Source organism: Geotrypetes seraphini, chromosome 2, assembly GCF_902459505.1.
Source record: "Geotrypetes seraphini chromosome 2, aGeoSer1.1, whole genome shotgun sequence".
In the NCBI taxonomy this organism is placed as follows: Eukaryota; Metazoa; Chordata; class Amphibia; order Gymnophiona; family Dermophiidae; genus Geotrypetes; species Geotrypetes seraphini.
The window spans coordinates 488,613,679-488,635,283 of NC_047085.1; the positions used below are offsets into that span (position 1 = coordinate 488,613,679).

Here is a 21,605-nt window from a genome sequence, read left to right on the forward strand (position 1 = left end):
AAATACATTCTAATGACGAAAAAGCCTAGCTTGACCTGCCTTGTATCCTGTTTGCACTCGTCCTGTCTACAGTCAGAATACAAAACAAAATACAGTAGGTCTATCTCTGTTTTCTTCCTGCATCCTGTAGATATGGTTGAAACCCTATCATGTATCCCTTTTAACGTGCTCTAACTATTATCTTACAGCAATGTTATAGTACCCAGTTCCTAATGCCATCTCTATCTCTCGCTTTTCTGCAGTCATTACACTCTGCTGTATCTTCAAATGTCGGATTCCGAGAACAAAGAAGGAGATAGAGGCACGACACGCACAGCGGCAGGCAGGCAAAGAATACGCCAACAAGCTGGAGACTGTGCCACCACTGAGTGAACTGACAGAAATCCCTGGAGGTAATGTATTCCACTTTCGTCCTGTTATTAGTTTGATTTTTTTAGGCTTGAACTGAAGGAACAAAGCTCCCCGTGATGGCCTTTTGGTGGCACTTGCTCAGCATTTTGTCCCATTGAGGTATCCTGCTTGTTTAGCACATATATTCTACAGTGGGGAATTTGCAAGAGGGCTATAAAGCATCCAAAAGAGTTGGTGAACTATATGTACCGTGGAGGCAATTCTGTAAATGGTACCTCCTTCTGATAGTGTAAGTGAGGATTGGGGGGTAGGCCTCTGGACACGCAGCTTGACACGGTCATAAAGATAAAAGAAAACTCTTTATTAACTCAAAAAAAAAAAGAATAAAACTTATTACTTCAGAAGTTCAAAATTGAAGGATTAAAATCTCTTTAGACCCAAAGAAGCCTGAATTTGGTCCTGTGGCTGACAGGTCACACACATGTTATTCCAGCCAGAAAGCAGAAAGAGACAGAAGAAATAACATTCTGTATCCAGATATTTTATTTATGTATTTAAAAATTTCTTATATACTGCAAATTTGTAAATCTAAGTGGTTTAACTTTATAACAAAAAAACTCAAGTAAGGATGCTTACAAAAATCTACTCATTAACAAAAACATCCAGCAATACCCACAGGAGAAAAGACCTCGGTGTCCATCCCAGGATACTAAGGGAACTCAGAGAGGTTCTGGCGAGTCCTATTAAAGACTTGTTCAACAAATCTCTGGAGACGGGAGTGATTCCTGGGGATTGGAGGAGAGCGGATGTGGTCCCTATTCATAAAAGTGGTCACAGGGATGAAGCAGGAAACTACAGGCCGGTGAGCCTCACTTCAGTTGTTGGAAAAATAATGGAAGTGTTGCTGAAAGAAAGGATAGTGTATTTCCTTGAATCTAATGGGTTACAGGATCCGAGGCAACATGGCTTTACAAAAGGTAAATCGTGCCAAACGAACCTGATTGAATTTTTTGATTGGGTGACCAGAGAGCTGGATCAAGGACATATGCTAGATGTAATTTACTTGGATTTCAGCAAAGCCTTTGATACAGTTCCTCATAGGAGGCTGTTGAACAAACTTGAAGGGCTGAAGTTAGGACCCAAAGTGGTGAACTGGGTCAGAAACTGGCTATCGGACAGACGCCAGAGGGTGGTGGTTAATGGAAGTCGCTCGAAGGAAGGAAAGGTGACTAGTGGAGTCCCTCAGGGTTCGGTGCTGGGGCCAATCCTGTTCAATATGTATGTAAGTGACATTGCTGAAGGGCTAGAAGGAAAAGTGTGCCTTTTTGCAGATGATACCAAGATTTGTAACAGAGTAGACACCGAAGAGGGAGTGGAAAATATGAAAAAGGATCTGCAAAAGTTAGAGGAATGGTCTAATGCCTGGCAACTAAAATTCAGTGCAAAGAAATGCAGAGTAATGCATTTGGGGATTAATAATAGGAAGGAACCGTATATGCTGGGAGGAGAGAAGCTGATATGCACGGACGGAGAGAGGGACCTTGGGGTGATAGTGTCCGAAGATCTAAAGGCGAAAAAACAGTGTGATAAGGCAGTGGCTGCTGCCAGAAGGATTCTGGGCTGTATAAAGAGAGGCGTAGTCAGTAGAAGGAAGAAGGTGTTGATGCCCCTGTACAGGTCATTGGTGAGGCCCCACTTGGAGTATTGTGTTCAGTTTTGGAGACCGTATCTGGCGAAAGACATAAGAAGACTTGAGGCGGTCCAGAGGAGGGCGACGAAAATGATAGGAGGCTTGCGCCAGAAGACGTATGAGGAGAGACTGGAAGACCTGAATATGTATACCCTAGAGGAAAGGAGAGACAGGGGAGATATGATTCAGACGTTCAAATACTTAAAGGGTATTAACGTAGAACAAAATCTTTTCCAGAGAAAGGAAAATGGTAAAACCAGAGGACATAATTTGAGGTTGAGGGGTGGTAGATTCAGGGGCAATGTTAGGAAATTCTACTTTACGGAGAGGGTGGTGGATGCCTGGAATGCGCTCCCGAGAGAGGTGGTGGAGAGTAAAACTGTGACTGAGTTCAAAGAAGCGTGGGATGAACACAGAAGATTTAGAATCAGAAAATAATATTAAATATTGAACTAGGCCAGTTACTGGGCAGACTTGCACGGTCTGTGTCTGTATATGGCCGTTTGGTGGAGGATGGGCTGGGGAGGGCTTCAATGGCTGGGAGGGTGTAGATGGGCTGGAGTAAGTCTTAACAGAGATTTTGGCAGTTGGAACTCAAGCACAGTACCGGGTAAAGCTTTGGATTCTCGCCCAGAAATAGCTAAGAAGAAAAAAAAAAAAAAAAAAATTTAAATTGAATCAGGTTGGGCAGACTGGATGGACCATTCGGGTCTTTATCTGCCGTCATCTACTATGTTACTATGTTACTATGTCTAATAGGGATTTAAACAAACCAGTCACCCCACATAGACTTTCCTGCTTCAATATCACACAAATTTTGAAGCAGGGAGACACATCCTTGGTCTGAAAAACTCCATAGGGCACCTGTCTAGTCAAAGCATATACTCTTAGAAAGTGCAATTCTTATAGTCCATTGAAGTATATAAAGTACAGTGGTGCCTCACACAACGAACTTAATTCGTTCCAGGAGCAAGTTTGTTATGCGAAAAGTTCGTTATGTGAAACGCGTTTTCCCATAGCAATACATGTTAAAAAAAATAATTCGTTCTGTAGCATATAATATGCTAAGATGACATAAAAAAAGATAAATTTACCCCACATTCACTCCTTCTAATTATTTCCAGTTTCATTTCAACAGAAATCACCTTCCTGCTTTTACAGTGAGAGAGGGCAGAGTCTCAGCGGCAAAAACTGGGACTTAACTGTTCATTTTTTTTTTTTTTCTAGCATCGGGGAAGCGGCGAGAGTAGCTCCGCCCCCCCCAACGCATCAGCAGTAGGCGCCGGGCCCCTGCGAGCCGACGGTCCGCCACTGCACAGGGAGCCAGGCGGAGAGAGGGCAGTTAAGCGCAGTGCCTGCGCGGAAGGATGCAGCTCGGGCGACTTCGTTGTGTGAAACGAAGTTCGTTGTAGGAAGCAAGACATGAAGTTCGTTGTGCGCAGCGTTCGCTGTGCGAGGCGTTCGTTATGCGAGGCACCACTGTACAATTCTCAATAATATTTCATGACAGATGCCCCAAAATAATGCCAACTTATCTTTAGAAGTTTCTTAGTGCTGAACTTATGTAGAAGCAGGAAAAAATCGCCACAATGGAGCAAGTGCTTAGTATCGCCAAGCAGTGTCTTCTTAAATGTCCACTTTTTTTAAAGAAGTCCATATATGTTTATGTGTTATACATAGGGCAGGATTAATTTGTCGAGGGCCTCTAGGCACATAAGTGCACTGGGCCCCCTGCCCACCCCACCATGCGTCCAGGCGGAAACAGGAAGCTGCGTCAGAGGGAAGCTTTGGGCAAGCAGCACCGCTTTCACAATTACAGTTCCCGTTGCCTTTCTTACCCGTGTTGCTTGCTTGTCTTACTTTCCATCAATGGGGGGGGGGGGGGGGGGTGCCGATCGGGGTAGGGCCTGGGTTGCCAATCGGGGGGGGGGGGGGGGGGGGCCCGCGTTGCCAATCGATGCTGGAGGGGCCCATCGCCGTTTGGAAAAAATAATGTTGATGCCTTCCTTCATCGGGCCCCCCTGACCATTTCGGGCCCTAGGCATGTGCCTACTTGGCCTATTAGTTAATCCTGCCCTGGTTATACATATAAAATGGAGCATTGTATGGCCATACAACAGGGAAGATTGAAGAATTTTATAGTGGTGTGGGAGCCATTGACTAAATACTGTAAAGAAGAATAATTTAATGTATTTAATTTTATAAGCAAGTAAATGTACACATCCTGGGGGGGGGGGGTTAAGGGAAGGGAACATAATTTTATGATTTTATGAATGGTTTCATGAAGGTTTGAGTTATTTGTTTGTATATTAGTTGGGAGGGAGGGGGAAATTTCTTTGTTGCAGTAATATTTGAAAGTTTGCTGCGCATATTAAACAAAGTACATATATCTGATTCATTTATGGCGCATTTGTAGTTTGAAAAGCAATAAAGAATTTTTTTAATAGAAATCATACTTCGATGTCAGGAAAAAAAATAGAAAATTCTAGAAGGCGATTATCAACTGAAATACATCTTAGCATAAGAAGGCATTGGCAAATAATTGAGTTTTCAGCATTTTCTTAAAATTCATCCTCCCCATACAAAACCGCAGGACACCAGGTAAGGCATTCCATAATTCTACGCCAGCCACAGATATCATTGATGCTCCGATCCTAGCATGCCTAGTCGACATTCTACCCTCCAAACTTAATTTCATCCCATTTACGTCTCTAAGCTCTCTTCTCGGTTTATAGATCTCAAAGAATTCTTGTAAGATCTTTGAGGAAGCACGATACAGGGTCTGATGTATAATCGCAACAATCTTAAATTGCACTCTTTGTTGCATAGGTAACCAGGACTCCTAGGAACCCCTGTGATTAATCTTGCAGCGGAGTTGATAAGCATTTGCAAAGCCCTCAACTTCCCTTTCACAACTCCTAGGCATAGTGAATTGCAATAATCCACCCTACTCAGGATCAACGTCTGATGCCAAATACTATTCTATAAAGAGTGCCCAACTCGGAGCACTGTTTATAGAATAGAACTTAGTGTTCTTTATAGGCACTGATTTATTTATTTTTTTTCTTTTTCACCATATATAGAATTTTAGCCTAGCCATCGGGTTTGCTGATAGCACAACTGTACTCACCAAGATGTTGGAATGTGCAGTCATACTATCAGTAAGCTAGTCATACTATCAGTAGTACGAAGACAGTCTCATCACAGAAACACCCCATCTTCTGATCAACACTTCGCTGTATTGTGTGTTGATTAGCAAATATGGCCTTAAAGTACCGGTGTAAGTTGTAATGACATTTGGAATAAACATTTTGTGTTACGTGCACAATTCAGTAAATGGTGTCCAAAAAGTTAGGCCAAAGAAGGAGGTGCGGGCCAAGGACTTTCCTGCACACGAGTGCAGGACATAAAGCACTTTTTCGTTAGCAAAGCACCGACAGATAAAAAGACCGACACAGGGCCGTGTTTTGGAGGATGACCACCTTCTTCAGGAGGCACCAGTACTCTGTCAGATATATTATGCCTGTGAAAGTGACAGTTCTGTTTTCTTGCCTTTTCTCTTTAGTACACTGCAGGTAGTATTGGATGCAGACTCTGCTCTTTGACATCTTTTATTCGACACAGTGCTGGTGATTAGAGAATGACACGGTGACGGTTTACCCGCGGCCACCGCATTTAAGCCGCGGGTCACCGCCGAAAACGGGGAAGAAAACTAGCAGTCGCTGCGGTGACGGGGACAAGGCCATTCACCGACCGCGGAAACGGTGAACAGGTTTGTCCCCGCGGGCCAATGTACCCCCTTCTAGGAACCGCTATTTACCTGTGTTTCACCGTGCTCCTCATTTGTCAGATCAACCCTTCCTGCCAATCGCAGCAGAAGGGTACCCAACCCCTCCTGCCGGTCCTCCCAATGGCCTCCCCTAAGATCGCCGGCAGGAGGGTACCCAACCCCTCCTGCTGGACCCCCCCCCAACGAACCCTCCCACCCCGGAACCCCCTTAGTCTTACTTTCCAAGTTGGACCGGACAGCTCCTCGCTCGTCTGGCCAGCAGGCCTGCCTCCGTCCAAATGAGGCGGGCCCGCCCCGCCCCTCCCCTGCCTCCCAATGGCCTCCCCTAAGATCGCCGGCAGGAGGGTACCCAACCCCTCCTGCTGGACCCCCCCCAACGAACCCTCCCACCCCGGAACCCCCTTAGTCTTACTTTCCAAGTTGGACCGGACAGCTCCTCGCTCGTCTGGCCAGCAGGCCTGCCTCCGTCCAAATGAGGCGGGCCCGCCCCTCCCCTCCCCTGCCTAACCCACAGGATCCTAGGGCCTGATTGGCCCAAGCACCTAAGGCCCCTCCTATAGCGGGAGTGGCTTTAGGTGCCTAGACCAATCAGGCCCTAGGATCCTGTGGGTTGGGCAGGGTAGGGGCGGGCCCGCCTCATTTGGACGGAGGCAAGCCTGCTGGCCATACGTGTGAGGAGCCGTCCGGTCCAACTTGGAAAGTAAGACTAAGGGGGTTCCGGGGTGGGAGGGTTCGTTGGGGGGGGTCCAGCAGGAGGGGTTGGGTACCCTCCTGCCGGCGATCTTAGGGGAGGCCATTGGGAGGACCGGCAGGAGGGGTTGGGTACCCTTCTGCTGCGATTGTCGGGAGGGCCGTTGGGGGGGTCTACAGGAGGGGTTGGGTGCCCTCCTGCCGTGATCGCTGGGGGGAGGGGAGACTTGCAGCCGTAGCCGCGGTCACTATGCTAATCACGGCAGCATTTAAAGTACATGTCGTGTTTGTTTTTGCATTGCTAGCCCCAGGGGTGGTGGAAGATTAGTGATTGAAAAACTGTATGAAAAATAACTATTTTAAATTTAGTGATCAAAATGTGTCAGTTTTGAGAATTTTTATTAATTAATTTTTTCTCTGCGTGTTTTGTTTTTGTATAGTTATTAATTAATATTTAACTAAGTTTTAAAGTTTTAAAGTTTTAAAGAATGTTTCCTTTATACGTAAATAAAGAAAAGTGAATGGGATTGCAGTGGCGGTGACGGGGCGGTGAATGGGGTGGCAGTGGCGGTGACGGGGCGGTGAAGAGGATGGTGAGACGGGGACGGGGCGGTGACGGGGATGGTGAGACGGGGACGGGGCGGTGACGGGGATGGTGAAACGGGGACGGGGCGGTGACGGGGACCAATTTTTTCACCGTGTCATTCTCTACTGGTGATCCCTGAAGCAGGCAGTTATCCGCCAAAACACGGCCCATGTCGGGTCTTTTTCATTGTCAGTGCTTTGCTAATAAAAGAGTGCTTTATATTCTAAACTCGAGTGCAGGAAAATTCTTGGTCCACCCCTACTTCGGTGTGGTTTTCATTATGTAATGTAGGTGTTTTAAGAACATAAGAACATAGGAATTGCCGTTGCTGGGTCAGACCCGGGGTCCATCGTGCCCAGCAGTCCGCTCACGCGGCGGCCCTCTGGTCAAAGACCAGCGCCCTAACTGAGACTAGCCCTATCTGGTTCAACAGGAACTTGTCTAACTTTGTCTTGAATCCCTGGAGGGTGTGTTCCCCTATGACAGACTCCGGCAGAGCATTCCAGTTTTCCACCACTCTCTAGGTGAAGAAGAACTTCCTTATGTTCATATGGAATCTATCCTCTTTCAATTTTAGAGGGTGCCCTCTCGTTCTCCCTACCTTGGAGAGGATGAACAACCTGCCCTTATCTACTAAATCTATTCCCTTCAGTAGCTTGAATGTTTTGATCATGTCCCCTCTCAATCTCCCAGTTTCTCTAATCTTTCACTATACGGCAACTCCTCCATCCCCTTAACCATCTTAGTCGCTCTTCTCTGGACCCTTTCGAGTAGTACCGTGTCCTTCTTCATGTACGGCGACCATTGCTGGACGTAGTACTCCAGGTGAGGGCGCACCATGGCCCGGTACAGCGGCATGATAACCCTCTCCGATCTGCTCATGATCCCCTTCTTTATCATTCCTAGCATTCTGTTCGCCCTTTTCACCGCCACCGCACATTGCGTGGATGGCTTCATCGACTTGTCGATCAGAACTCCCAAGTCCCTTTCCTGGGAGGTCTCTCCAAGTACTGTATTCGTGCATGAGATTTTTGTTACCTACATGCATCACTTTACACTTATCCATGTTGAACCTCATCTGCCATGTTGATGCCCATTCCTCGAGCCTGATTATGTCACGTTGCAGATCTTCACAATCCCCCTGTGTCTTCAGTACTCTGAATAACTTCGTATCGTCCGCAAATGTAATTACCTCACTCGTGCCTAACTTCTGGAAACACTGCCTGATCCGCCCTTGGCCACATCCCTTTGGAGGTGCATGCCGTGAAAGCTAGGCACTTTTTTGATCAAATAGCATCTAGGGCAGATGCACATGTACTCTGGAAAGCTGCCAATTAGCATTGGTTATTGATTGCTGATTCCTCATTAGCTAATTAATTTGTGCGCAGATCTGCGATTGATGCCCAATTTGCATGTTCAGCTTTGTGTGAACTATAAAGTATTTGGGGGGGGGGGGCAATGGGTTTCACAGTACCTGTCTGCTGCTACTGTTGCCAGGTTGCATGTGTGTAACGCCCTTGTTGCAAAGCAACACTTCTATTGTTTTGCAAAAGACAATATATGTGATGACAGTATTATCCAGATAGACTAGCAGATGGCGTATCGAAGTTTTCAAGTACCGCAGTATGGTGCAGGCAGTATTAGAAACATACTTCAGTACAAGTTGTGCCACTGCCTGTTGCTACCACTGGTTGACTGAATCTTGTTGCTCTTACTCTCAGTGGCGTAGTGAAGGTAGGAGGCATCCCCCGCGCCCTCCTCTCCACCCCCATGCCCTTCTCTCCACTCCTGCTCCTTCCATTCCAACCCCCCGGCTTTGCTTGCACCACCACACCACACTCGCACCCTCTCTTCCAACTCCTGTACCTCTTTAATCCCCTCCTTTTACAAAACCATGCAAGAAGTTTTTAAAAAAAATATTTTTTTAAATTAAATTTAACATACTTTACAAGTATAAACTATTTGATATAGAAATACAGAATCATGTTCCAACAAGAATAACATCATAAAGCATTATAACATTTAAAATAAAAATTATTATGAAACTTAGCTCTTCCTTAGACCTCAATTACGCGCAAGAAGTTTTTAGCGCTGGCCGGTGTGCTGAATTCTCTGCGCTGCTCCAACGCTGAAAGGAAATCTATGACCGTCGGAGCAGCGCAGAGCATTCAGTGCTAAAAACCTCTCACGCATTTTTGTAAAAGGAGGGGGGATACATTTTGCCAGCACGAGCGGCTTCTCTGACCTTCTGCTTGCGCTGGCCTTCCCTCTGATGTCACTTCCTGACCCCGTGACCCGGAATTGGTTTCAGAGGGAGCCAGGCCAGTGCGAGCAGTAGGTCAGAGAAGTTGCTCGTGCTGGCAAAGGTTTTAAAGAGATATGGGGCATGGGGAAGGGAGGGGACAAGTAAAGCATGGGAGGTGGAGAGGTTCCGGCACTCCCACCAAGAGGGGTCCACCCGGCCCTCCTTAGTACGCCACTGCTTACTCTAAATAGTTTCAATCTCTCATATTAACCCAGTTATTTTGTCCTTGAACTCCTGCCATCCCAGGAAAAGCAATGCTAGTTTAGAAGCCCTTTTTACTAAGCTGCGTTAACCACTAATGAGCACCTAAAGTGGCTTAAAATGGCATACCGCTGTACCGGGCCATGGTGCGCCCTCACCTGGAGTACTGCATCCAGCACTGGTCGCCGTACATGAAGAAGGACACGGTACTACTCGAAAGGGTCCAGAGAAGAGTGACAAAGATGGTTAAGGGGCTGGAGAGTGTGGTGCAGTGGTTAAAGCTACAGCCTCGCCACCCTGGGGTTGTGAGTTCAAACCCACACAGCTGCTTGTGACCCTAGGCAAGTCACTTAATCCCCCCCTTGCCCCAGGTACATTAGATAGATTGTGAGCCCTCCGGGACAGACAGGGAAAACTGCTTGAGTACCTGAATAAATGCATGTAAACCGTTCTGAGCTCCCCTGGGAGAAGGGTATGGAAAATTGAATAAATAAAATAAAAATAAAGAAATAAAGGAGGAGTTGCCCTACAGTGAGAGATTGGAGAAACTGGGCCTCTTCTCCCTTGAAAAGAGGAGACAGGGAGGAGACATGATCAAAACATTCAAAATACTGAAGGGAATAGACTTAGTAGATAAAGACAGACTGTTCACCCTCTCCAAGGTAGGGAGAACGAGAGGGCATTCCCTAAAGCTGATAGGGGATAGATTCCGTATAAACGTAAGGAAGTTCTTCTTCACCCAGAGAGTGGTGGAGAGTTGGAACGCTCCTCCGGAGTCTGTTGTAGGGGAAAACACCCTCCAGGGATTCAAGACTAAGCTGGACAAGTTCCTGCTAAACTGGGACGTACGCAGGTGAGGCTGGACTCATTTAGAGCACTGGTCTTTGCCCTGGGGGCCGCCGCGTGAGCAGACTGCTGGGCAGGATGGACCACCGGTCTGACCCAGCAGTGGCAACTCTTATGTTCTTATGTGCTCAAGGCATCCCTTGGTAACTGCTAAACCTGTATGGCTAAGCCTCATGCAAAAAAAAGTTATTTTGGGAGAGGATGTGTCTGAGGTCAGAGAATGGATGCTCCTGACCAAACCCAGTTAGAGGAAATTCATCAAGAAGCATTAGGGTTTAATGCATCTGTACATGTGTTAAGGGAATTAGCATGTGTTAAATGTTAAAAGCCCACGGGGCTAATTTTCAAAAAAGATAGACGTCCAAAAGACAGCATAAGCTGGAACTTGGATGTCTTACTAGTCAAAACGTTCAAGTGGCCATTTTCAAAACTGACTTTCTACACATCGTTTTGTCTCCAGTTAATCTAAATCTTAAGAAGATGCGGGGTCTTTTTTGGGTGGGCTTAGGACTTGGTTGTTCTGCAGGGATAATCAAACTTTTAAGAAAACGTCCTTTTAGACATTCAGGGCTGTTTTAAAAAAAAACGAATAAGGGCCAAAAAGGTACCCAAACTGACCATATGACCACTGGAGGGATTAAAGCATGACCCCCCACCCCCATCCTTACTTCCTCAGTGGCCACTGATCCCCTCCAACCACCTAAAGATGCGAAAAGAACAAAACAGTACATTCTAGCCTCTGTTACGGCTTCAGATGGTCACACAGACAGCTAAGCAGAGTAGAGGGGTACTCTAAGGGGTACTGCATTTAACATCACATTAAAAGTTCCAGATACACAAGGCACTATAACCTGCTTATATTGTATAGTGAGCCCTCCAAAACCTACTATACCTACATAAAGATGGCACCTGCAGGCATATGAGTTTCTGTAAAGGTAGGTACAGTAAGTTTTGGGTGGGATTTGGAAGGCTCACCATACTATATAAGCAGGTTATAGTGACATGTGTACCTGGGACTTTTTAATGAGACATTCACTGCAGTACCCCCTAGAGTGCCCCTCTGCTCTGCTTTGCTGTGCTCAGCTGACTGTGGCCAGTTTGCTAAGACTGCTGGCTGTTTGGATGTCCCAACAGCATGTTTTTGCGCGTTTTTCATTCGGACATCTTTGTATTCTTAAATAATAATAATAGTAATTTATTTTTATATACTGCCTAACCAGCAGTTCATAGCAGTTTACACAATAGTTACTTAGCATACAATATAATAATAACATCATACATAATAAAATTCTAAGTAACTAATACAAGCATTAAAACTAATGAATAAAAAAAAACAATATAATATAAACTAAAATAAGTATAGATAAAAAGATTAAAAAGATAGGCACACATCTAGATAGGTCATTTTAAAAAAAATGTCTTGCGGCTTTGAAACAGGCATTTTCTCTACTGGATTTCTGGACATCTTTCCCAAAACGTCCAAACTCCGACTTAGACGTTCCATCGAAAATGCCCCTCTATGGGCTTTAGAATTTAGCGTGCACTAATTCCCTTAACAAGCATTAAGCTCTAATGTTGCTTGATGAATGTCTCCCTTAGTGCAGCTACCTTAGCATGCGCTAAGAGGGGAATTTCGTAACTGGTGCTCAAAAAAACAGCATCAGGAAAAAAAATCAGCGCCAAGCACTATTCTAAAGGGTGCTTCAAGATGAACATGCTTTGGAGGATAGTAAGTGACTTGCCCAGTGTCACAAGGAGCAGTGTGGGTTTGAACCCGCAACCTCAGGGTGCTGAGGCTGTAGCTTTAACCACTGCACCACTCTAGAAATCAAAACTACTAAAAGTAAGCCAAGTATGGGACAGTCAAGCCATTGTGACATCACTGATGAGGTTGGCCCTTAAGCATTGGTGGAATGAGGTGTTATGACATCACAATACCAGCTCTGCTTATCAGAGGCTGAAACTTTTCACACTATCTATTTTATTCAGTTTTCTATACCATTCTCCCAGGGGAGCTCAGAATGGTTTACATTAATTTATTCAGGTACTCAAGCATTTTTCCCTTCTGTCCTGGTGGGTTCACAATCTATGTAATGTATCTAGGGCAATGGGGGGGGGGGGGGGGGAGTGGGATTAAGTGACTTGCCCAGAGTCACAGAGAGCTGATTCCTGCATCTAAAGCCAAGCACCAGAATTTATGCTGGCTGAAAAGTGACACGGATTCTAGCGTCCCCAACTCACGGCATTTCACTGCTTAAATGGCGCTATTCTATAACAGTGTGCCCAACTATTTGGAACGCCCTTACCCTCCCCTGGCCACATCCCCTTCTGAGTTGCACACTAGCCCCGCATTTCTATTAAACTGTGCTAGCAGTTTTTAGCACAGAGAGCCGCGCTGAATGGCCAGTGCTGCTCCCGACGCTCATAGGAACTCTATGAGCGTCGGGAGCAGCGCGGGCCATTCAGCACGGCTTACCGTGCTAAAAACCGCTATTGCAGTTTCATAGAAGAAGGGGGTAGAGGATTTGAGCGCAGGTAGTTACAGTATAATGTGCAAGAAAGTGCCAATTCCAATAGGTGCCAATTAAGTGGATTGTTAAGGCCCATTAATTCATAGTCGATAGCTTATTTTAGTGGCATGCACATCTTAAAACCATGCCTAAATCTTGACACCGATCTTCTGGCAGCGTACAGAGAATCCAGGGGTAAGTGGTTAGTGCATGGGTACCACATGAGCTCTTACCGCCTACAACATAACATGGGTGATGGTAAGTGCTCACAAGGCCATTAATGCAAAAAAAAAAAAAAAAAAAACACAACACAACACAAAAAAGGTCATTTTTAAATCTGCTGTAAAAATGGCCTTAATGCGTCGATAAAACCACTTAAGAGTGCGCTAAAACCACTTTTTTACTGCAGCTTATTAAAAGGACCCTCTCATGAGAAGGTACTGATACATCATTATGCTTAGTAGGGTGCAACCCCAGAAACATAGGGCCTCTTCTATCAAACAGCGCTAGCAGTTTTTAGTGCAGAGAGCCGCGCAGAATGGCCCACACTGCTCCCGACGCTCTTAGGAACTCTATGAGCGTCGGGAGCAGCACGGGCCATTCAGCGCGGCTCACCGCACTACAAACTGCTAGGGCAGTTTGACAGAAGAGGCCCAAAGATTAAGGAATACATTCCCTTATCTAAGCTTGCACCCCAACTTTGCCAGCCCCAGTGTGAAATATCATGCAGTAGACCCCCCCCCAAAGCAATCGGGGACAAATTCTCTAAACGGCGCCTACCTTGTAAGCATCGCTTGGCAGAGTTGTCAACCAACCGCTAGGCACCATTTATAGAATCCCGCCTAACAGTGCCTAGGTCGTTGGACAGAGCTGCGTGCGTCTGGTAGCGCTTGTCTGCTTAGGCATTGCTAGGTGCCTTGAAGGTAAGCACTGGTATATTAGGCCAGGTTTTGCTGGGCCTAATTTGCTGGTGCCTAGCAAACTCTATGTCAACCATGCCTAATTTCCACACCTACTTTTCAGGTAGGCATCTGAAGGTGCCTCGACTTAGACGTAGTGCGGAATTCTGTATCTAAATTTTAATTTAACTTTTTTAAAAATTAATTATTCAATAACGTGAAAGGTGTGGTCAACTATCACACCATTTAAGCTAATTGAAGTCATTTAGGCTAGGTGTAGATTTTAGTTAGGCATCGCTAGCAGCGCCTAACTCAGGGGCCCTCAGAGTTCTACCTCTAGATGACAGGCCAGGAGTGTATTATCACTGACTGTTGTTAGAGCAGAGGAGGGCATTGAGTTCATGGGTATGGAACTAATAATGTCATGTGATGTGCCTCAGCTGTCACCTTCAGCTCTTTCGATAACCTGTCTGTCACATGTTAATGTCTTCTGACTGTCTTTGCTCTGACTGATTCTCTTCTAATTCTGCTCTGTAGGCTCTACTGAAAGTCTTCAGACTCTCTCTGGTCATGTCCAGTCCAGACCTCTTAATGCCCTTCCTGTTGTGAAAGAAGAAGATGAAATGGCTTTCCAAGGGAATTAAAGACTGTCCTTCTTCCTGCTTTCCTTCCTTTTGTTTTTCACATCTATGACTTATTACGAGACCCTTCAAACCTTAAAACTTGGCACCTTGTTTTGTATGTGCATTAGTTTCCTGTGCTTTATCATTGTTCTTGCAATATTTTATTCTTCATGAGCAGAGCTTGGTATGCTCATCCAATTGCCAGCCATTTTACTTTAAAGGCTTTCAAGCTACATCTTTTACCAAAAGCTACATCCTTTGAAATATGAACACATAGAAGCAACCAAGAAAAATACAGCCAAAATTTCAAACGGTAATAAAGTATATTTTTGTAGTCATTAGGAAAGACAGACTTTTTAAAGCCTGATATCTTTGTTAACATCAGTGATTTCATAAAAGAATGGCTATTTCATTTCCAGTTAACTACAAAGCTATCCTTTGCATTTCCATTTTAATATGCTATCCTTTTTCATGTAGATGTTTCTTAAAATGGGAATAATTTTCCTTTTTCTCTGCAGATGAAAAATAATAGATATTTGGAATAGACTTGAAACCTCCCACAGTCAATGTTTGGTCAAACCGTATTTATATATTTTTTAATTAGGGGCATACATATACATTAAAACAAAAAAGGTGTTTACAAGGACAAGTTGAAATTGTAGTATGCATGCTAAAATGTCATAAGAACATAGGCATTGCCATACTGGGACAGCCTAAAGGTTCATGTTAGCTTAGCAGGGTTTAAAAAAAGGTTTGAGTAATTTTCTAAAAGAGAAATCCATAGGTCATTATCGAGATGGCTTGGAGAAATCCACTGCTTATTCCTAGGATAAGCAGCATAAAATCTGTTTTGTTACTTGGGATCTAGCTAGGTACTTGTGACCTAGGTTGGCCACTGTTGGAAACAGGATACTAATAATAATAATAACTTTATTTTTCTATACCGCCATAGTCAGGCGACTTCTAGGCGGTTTACATTGAAAGAAGGCTGGACATTCAGCGAATAACAAAAAGTCTTAATTGTATTATATTAAGACTTTTTGTTATTCGCTGAATGTCCAGCCTTCTTTCAATGTAAACCGCCTAGAAGTTGCCTGACTATGGCGGTATAGAAAAATAAAGTTATTATTATTATTATTATCCTGTTTCCAACAGTGGCCAACCTAGGTCACAAGTACCTAGCTAGATCCCAAGTAACAAAACAGATTTTATGCTGCTTATCCTAGGAATAAGCAGTGGATTTCTCCAAGCCATCTCGATAATGACCTATGGACTTCTCTTTTAGAAAATTACTTAAACCTTTTTTTAAACCCTGCTAAGCTAACTGATTTTACCACATTCTCTGGCAACGAATTCTAGAGTTTAATTACATGTTGAGTAAAGAAATATTTTCTCCACTTTGTTTTAAATCTACTACTTAGTACTTCATTGCATGCCCCCTAGTCCTAGTATTTGTGGAAAGAGTGAACAGGTGATTCACCTCTGCCCTTTCCACTCCACTCAGTATTTTATAGACCTCTATCATATCACCCCTGAGCCTTCTTCAAGCAGAAGAGCCCTAGTTGATCTATCATTTCCTCACTCTTTTATCATTTTTGCCCTTCTCTGTACCTTTTCTAATTCCACTATATCTTTTTTGAGATATGGCGACCAAAATTGCACAACTTATAAAGCCAGCATCAGCTGCTGACTGCTTAAAAAGTCAATTCTTTAACTAGGTGCCTGAGGTTAGATGCCCCTTAGCACACATATATGTGGCAAAAAGTAGCACTTATATGTATGAGAGCTCTGCACGATCTTCTATAAAGGAATGTATAAACGTTATAGCATACAAATGTAAAGGTTGTTTTTGTTTTTTTTACCCCATCATTTTGATCTATTCAAGTGTTGTGCAATCAAGTTCAACAGACAGTTATTCATGTACTTATTAAATCCAGATTAGATTACTGCAATGTGAAACCCCCTCACTCTTGCCCCTGGAAAATGGCTGCCATGAACTCTTGTGGAACCCATGTACATTGCCACCATCTCAAAAGCAGGTATAAATGTATGCATGAACAATATGTTCAATTATGCATAATTTATAATATAAGAGCTAAATATTGGCACCTTTCAATATACATATGATATGTGGAGGGTCATTTTCGATAGAATGTCTATATCTGAGTTTGATATCCAACAAACCCAGCCCCCAATTAATGTGTGAACAATTTTTTGGATCCTCTGTAGGCTTGATATTCTCTTTTATGCATTTCATGTACAGATTGCATAAGCCATTTTCTTCATCGGATCATTTTTTATATAACTTTTACGTGATAATAATCTTAAAGTGAATCCTAAAAATAATAACTTATCTTTTTTTGTAGGCAATTCTAATTAGGGAGCGCCTCCATAGACATGGCCATGTTTCATTATTTATTTCTTCAGGGTCGAGGCTCCCATTGCAGTATTTGGCTTGTTGCTTTTACACTGCGCTCCACAGAAGTTCATTCAAAGCAACAAGCCAAATGCTGCAACAGGAGACTCGACCTATTTTGGAGGCGCCCAATAAATAGGCCAGCTCTAGGCACAATTAAAAGTTAGGCGCTCATGCGAGCACTTAAGCACGCTTAAGAGCAACAATTCTATAACAAGGTGTCTAACACGAAGCCACACCCACGCCTAACATGCATAGCGCCTATTTTTTTGAAGGCCGCCTAAATTTTTTGAAGTGCCTTGTTACAGAATCACTCTTTCCTGATAGGCGCCTAAATTTCAATCAGTGCTGATGAAAAAGCTTAATTGAGCTTATTATTCAATTTAGATAGGCATTAGGCACTGGTTACAGAATTTGGGCCTAAGTGCCTTGCCAAGGGTCACAAGGAGCAATGAAGGGTTTGAACCCACAATCTCAGGGTGCTGAGGCTGTACCTTTAACCACTGCACCACACTCACCCCCTTCTAGACAAACCTCTTCCAAAGACCTTCCATGAATAGCAAATCCTGACGGCTAAACCACACTTGACCACTCTATGACCCAGATTCTTTAATTACATATTTAACTGTAGAGAATAATTTCAGGTCAATTCAATAAAGCATTAATGTTGGAAGTATTTCTTTCTTTTTTAAAATTCTTATACCATGTAGTTTATTCTGGTAAAGCAGAAAAAAATGTTCATCATAAATGTATAAAAACAATGTGCCTGACTCTATAAATGATGTCTAGGTTAGGTGCTGCCTAATCATGGACACCTATCAATGCCTAGCTTAAATCTGCACCTAGCTTAGGCCCCCTTTCATTAATCCGTGTTAGGGTTTTTTATCGCCGGCTGCTGCGGTAAAAGCTCCGACCCTCATAGAATTCCTATGAGCGTTGGGAGCGTTAACCGCAGCGGCTAACGATAAAAACCCCAAAACTCACCTTGATAAAAGGGGGGCCTCAAATTTTTGTTAATGGGTTAAATGCTGTGGCAATGGACTATGTATAGTAGAGCCTTAAACATGTGTCAACCCTTAACTCAAGTAATTGTTAACAGAATGAAACGGAAGGGAAGAGAATTCAATAAATAAATGGAGTGATTACGCAATCGACTCAAAAAACATTAATAACCGAATCAAGGCCATGATAACATCTAACGAATCAAATCTAGATCAATAAATTCTAAAAATGTCTTCATAAAAAATGTTAAATCACAATCCTTCTTGAGTGTTTTAATAACACTGGAATTCGCATCTCGCTCAGATTGTTCACATAAAATACACAACGCATATAAAGTGGCAAAAAATGGGCCGCAGCTTTATTGTCATAAAAAACAGACCTTAACAAAACAACTTAGAACTTTCCAATACAGTGTAGCTTATTCTCAAAATTCTGGAGCTACTCGGTGTCGAACTAGCTCCTCTTCCAAAATTCACCCCCATTCCCCACTTCCCTTTCGGCAAGACACGCGGTAGCGCAGAGTCCAGCCGCCACCCATGGCGGTATCTCACATGAGCAGTTAACAAAATTTAATCACCCAATCTGTTGCATAGCCACACTGATCCAAAATTGTTTCCCCAACATAAAATTTTTCCGCCAACAAAACTGCGACAAACCAACCCCCCCCCTTTCCCCACCCACCAAAAAAAAACACAAACCGCCCAGAGAGGACCCATACAGAGGGAAGGGAAGAGCGGGACAAATTTCCCTCACCCACTCTAACCTTCCTACACTCCCTCCCAACCCTTAATTCTCTCTTGCCCGCCAATTCTCCTCACAAAAAACCCTCCAATCCCAGAGCCCCTTCCCCAACCAATCTACACTCTCTCTCTCTTACCCTATCCTTGCATCCTTTACTTCAACACCCCTCCCTTTACCTAACTTGCCTAACAACTCACTACCTATTCTACCTTCCTGCTAATATTAATTAACCCTTTCCCCCCCAACCCAATCTTCGCTAGCTCATCCAGCGTTATAAGCCCGCAGATTAATCTGCAAGCCACTGAAAACAGTGGTGGACATATAAATTATACAGACTTAAGTCTTTGGAACCTCTTATGATACCATTACAAGTTCCTGTCTTGTATATTGTTGTAATCATCTATGTCCACCACCCTCTACCAAAAAGATAATTGATATACTTAATTTTATTCCCTAAGATTATTATTATTATTGTCACTAATTTGATTTAACTATTATTATTATTATTATTACTATTGTTAACTTTATTGTTATAATATGTGCTTTTAAAAAAATAAAAATGGTCAACACATTTATTAAAGAAACTTAAACTATTAATTCATTTTGATGTGCTAAATTCATATTATATTAAAATTCAATAAATTTATAGCGTTGGAAAACCTTCTAAAGGTCGTGAAGTGCATTTGCCTAGAAAACCTTAAGGTATGAGAGACTCAATTAGTTGACTATCAAATATGAAGGAAAATGTGAATATAAATATATGTAGTAAACTAAAGTGCATGTGCCTAAGGCATACATGTACCTAAAACATCTTCATATAGATAAATTATGTGCAAAAAAGCTAACATTTGGAAGGAAGGAAGGCAACACTTAGCTTGTTTTGAGGTGGAACCTGCCACCATCAACGCTGATATGATAAAGTACAGGGCTGCTCAAGTCCGGTCCTTGAGATCTACTGGCAGGCCAGGTTTTCAGGATATCCACAATGAACATGCACGAGAGAGATTTGCATACCAAGAAGGCAGTGCGGGCAAATCTCTCTCATGCATAGTCATTGTAGATATCCAGAAAACCTGGCCTGCCAGTAGATCTTGAGGATCGGACTTGGGCAGCCCTGATAAAGAACAATATACATGACAGGAACTTGTAATGGTATATATCATAAGAGGTTCCAAAGACTGAAGTCTGTATAATTTATTTGTCCACCACCGTTTTCTTAAAACACTCAAGAAGGATTGTGATTTAACATTTTTTATGAAGACATTTTTAGAATTTATTGATCTAGATTTGATTCGTTAGATGCTATCATGGCCTTGATTCAGTTATTAATGTTTTTTGAGTCGATTGCGTAATCACTCCATTTATTTATTGAATTATCTTCCTTTCCGTGGCAATGGACTATGCCATTGAAGGCCCATTGGTGGCAAGGGGGAGGGGACCTTCCAGACCACCCTTCAGCAATATCGCTTACAAAAGTTTTAAAAAGAATAGGCCAAAGAACTGAACCTGGAGGCACGCCACGGGTAATGTTCCTTCCCTCAGTGCAATCTCCATTACTAACCCACATATGCCTACAACATGCTTTTCTGTGTGATTTTCACAAGGTGGTTTACTTGGGGCAACAAAGTGTTGGGTGACTTGTCCAGGGTCACAGAGAGCTGTGGTGGGAACTGAGCTCACAACCTAAGGCTCCTGAGGCAGCTGCTCTAACTACTAGGCCACTCTTCCACTTCCTCCAAGTTTAATTGTCAATTTAGGTTGCACGCGGAGTACCCCATGGGAGTACTCCCTCCCAAAACACACCTTTTGCCATATGGACATATTGCAGTTCTAAACACCCATATCCTGGCTTTATAAAATCAGGATTTTGACATCCATTCAATATGGATATCTAAATACTGGTTTTCAGACATGTAAAACAAGAATAGAGGTTCTGAAATAAGGGCCATATTGTGATAAACATAATGTAAACAAGTGACTATTGGGCAAAGTTGCTATCAAGTACAAAATGTTCCCAAACAAGCTTTATTGTTTTCTTCACCTACAGCTCAGAAACCAGACGAGAAGAAAGAGGTGCCCACCGTGGCAGGAAAAGTCGACGAACAGAACAGTAAAAAAGAAGGTGCAAAGGGTGCTAAGAAAAAAGAGAGCCAGAAAGAAGGCAAGGGAAAGGGAAAAGAGGGCTCCAGAAAGAAAAACGGAGAGAAGAGTTCGCCTGAGAAACAGGCTGCTGGAAAGAAAGCCGGAAACGAGGCCTTGAAAGAAAAGTCAGGGGGCAAAGCAAAAGGGAATGATAAAGGAGGAGGAGGAGGAAAAAAATCACCAGCAAAGAAGTGATCTCATGTCAACCAAATGGATAGAGGTGAAGACGTTCTCTCTCTGGGACATTGTCAACAACTCTATTAGAACTCGTACAAATGCACTGAATTTGTCATTGTATTTCAAATGCTTTCCTGTCTACTTGATTAAGGAAAAGCACTACCAAAAGTAAACTATGGATATATAGCTTTAGTTATGGAGAGAGAGATAAAAGGACAGAAACACTGCCAAACTGGGTGAAATCAAAGCTCCACGTAGCTCAGCATCATGTCTCCAGTCATGACAAGCAGAAGATCCTTAAAGGATGTGTGTTAGAGGCAGGATGTGTACAGAATTGCCTACCCAGTGTTATCAAGTTTCAAGTTTATTAGGATTTTATATACCGCCTATCAAGGTTATCTAAGCGGTTTTACAATCAGGTACTCAAGCATTTTCCCTGTCTGTCCCGGTGGGCTCACAATCTATCTAACGTACCTGGGGCTATGGAGGATTAAGTGACTTGCCCAGGGTCACAAGGAGCAGTACGGGATTTGAACCCACAACCCCAGGGTGCTGAGGCTGTAGCTTCAACCACTACGTCACACACTCATTTCAAGTGTCTGGCAGTCTTGTTATAGGGCTACAGTGGCATCCGTG

General features: G+C 43.5%; 1 protein-coding gene across 1 annotated transcript in view; it reads left to right on the top strand.

Annotated features, from left to right (window-relative positions):
• The window catches only part of TMIE (transmembrane inner ear), an 81,884-nt gene extending 60,559 nt beyond the window's left edge, over nucleotides 1-21,325 (top strand). Inside the window, exons 3-4 of the mRNA XM_033932900.1 lie at nucleotides 243-392; nucleotides 20,698-21,325. Coding sequence (XP_033788791.1) covers nucleotides 243-392; nucleotides 20,698-20,987 — 440 coding nt within the window. The 3' untranslated portion in view covers nucleotides 20,988-21,325. The remainder of the gene's footprint in view (nucleotides 1-242; nucleotides 393-20,697) is intronic.
• The last annotated feature ends 280 nt before the right edge of the window (nucleotides 21,326-21,605 follow it).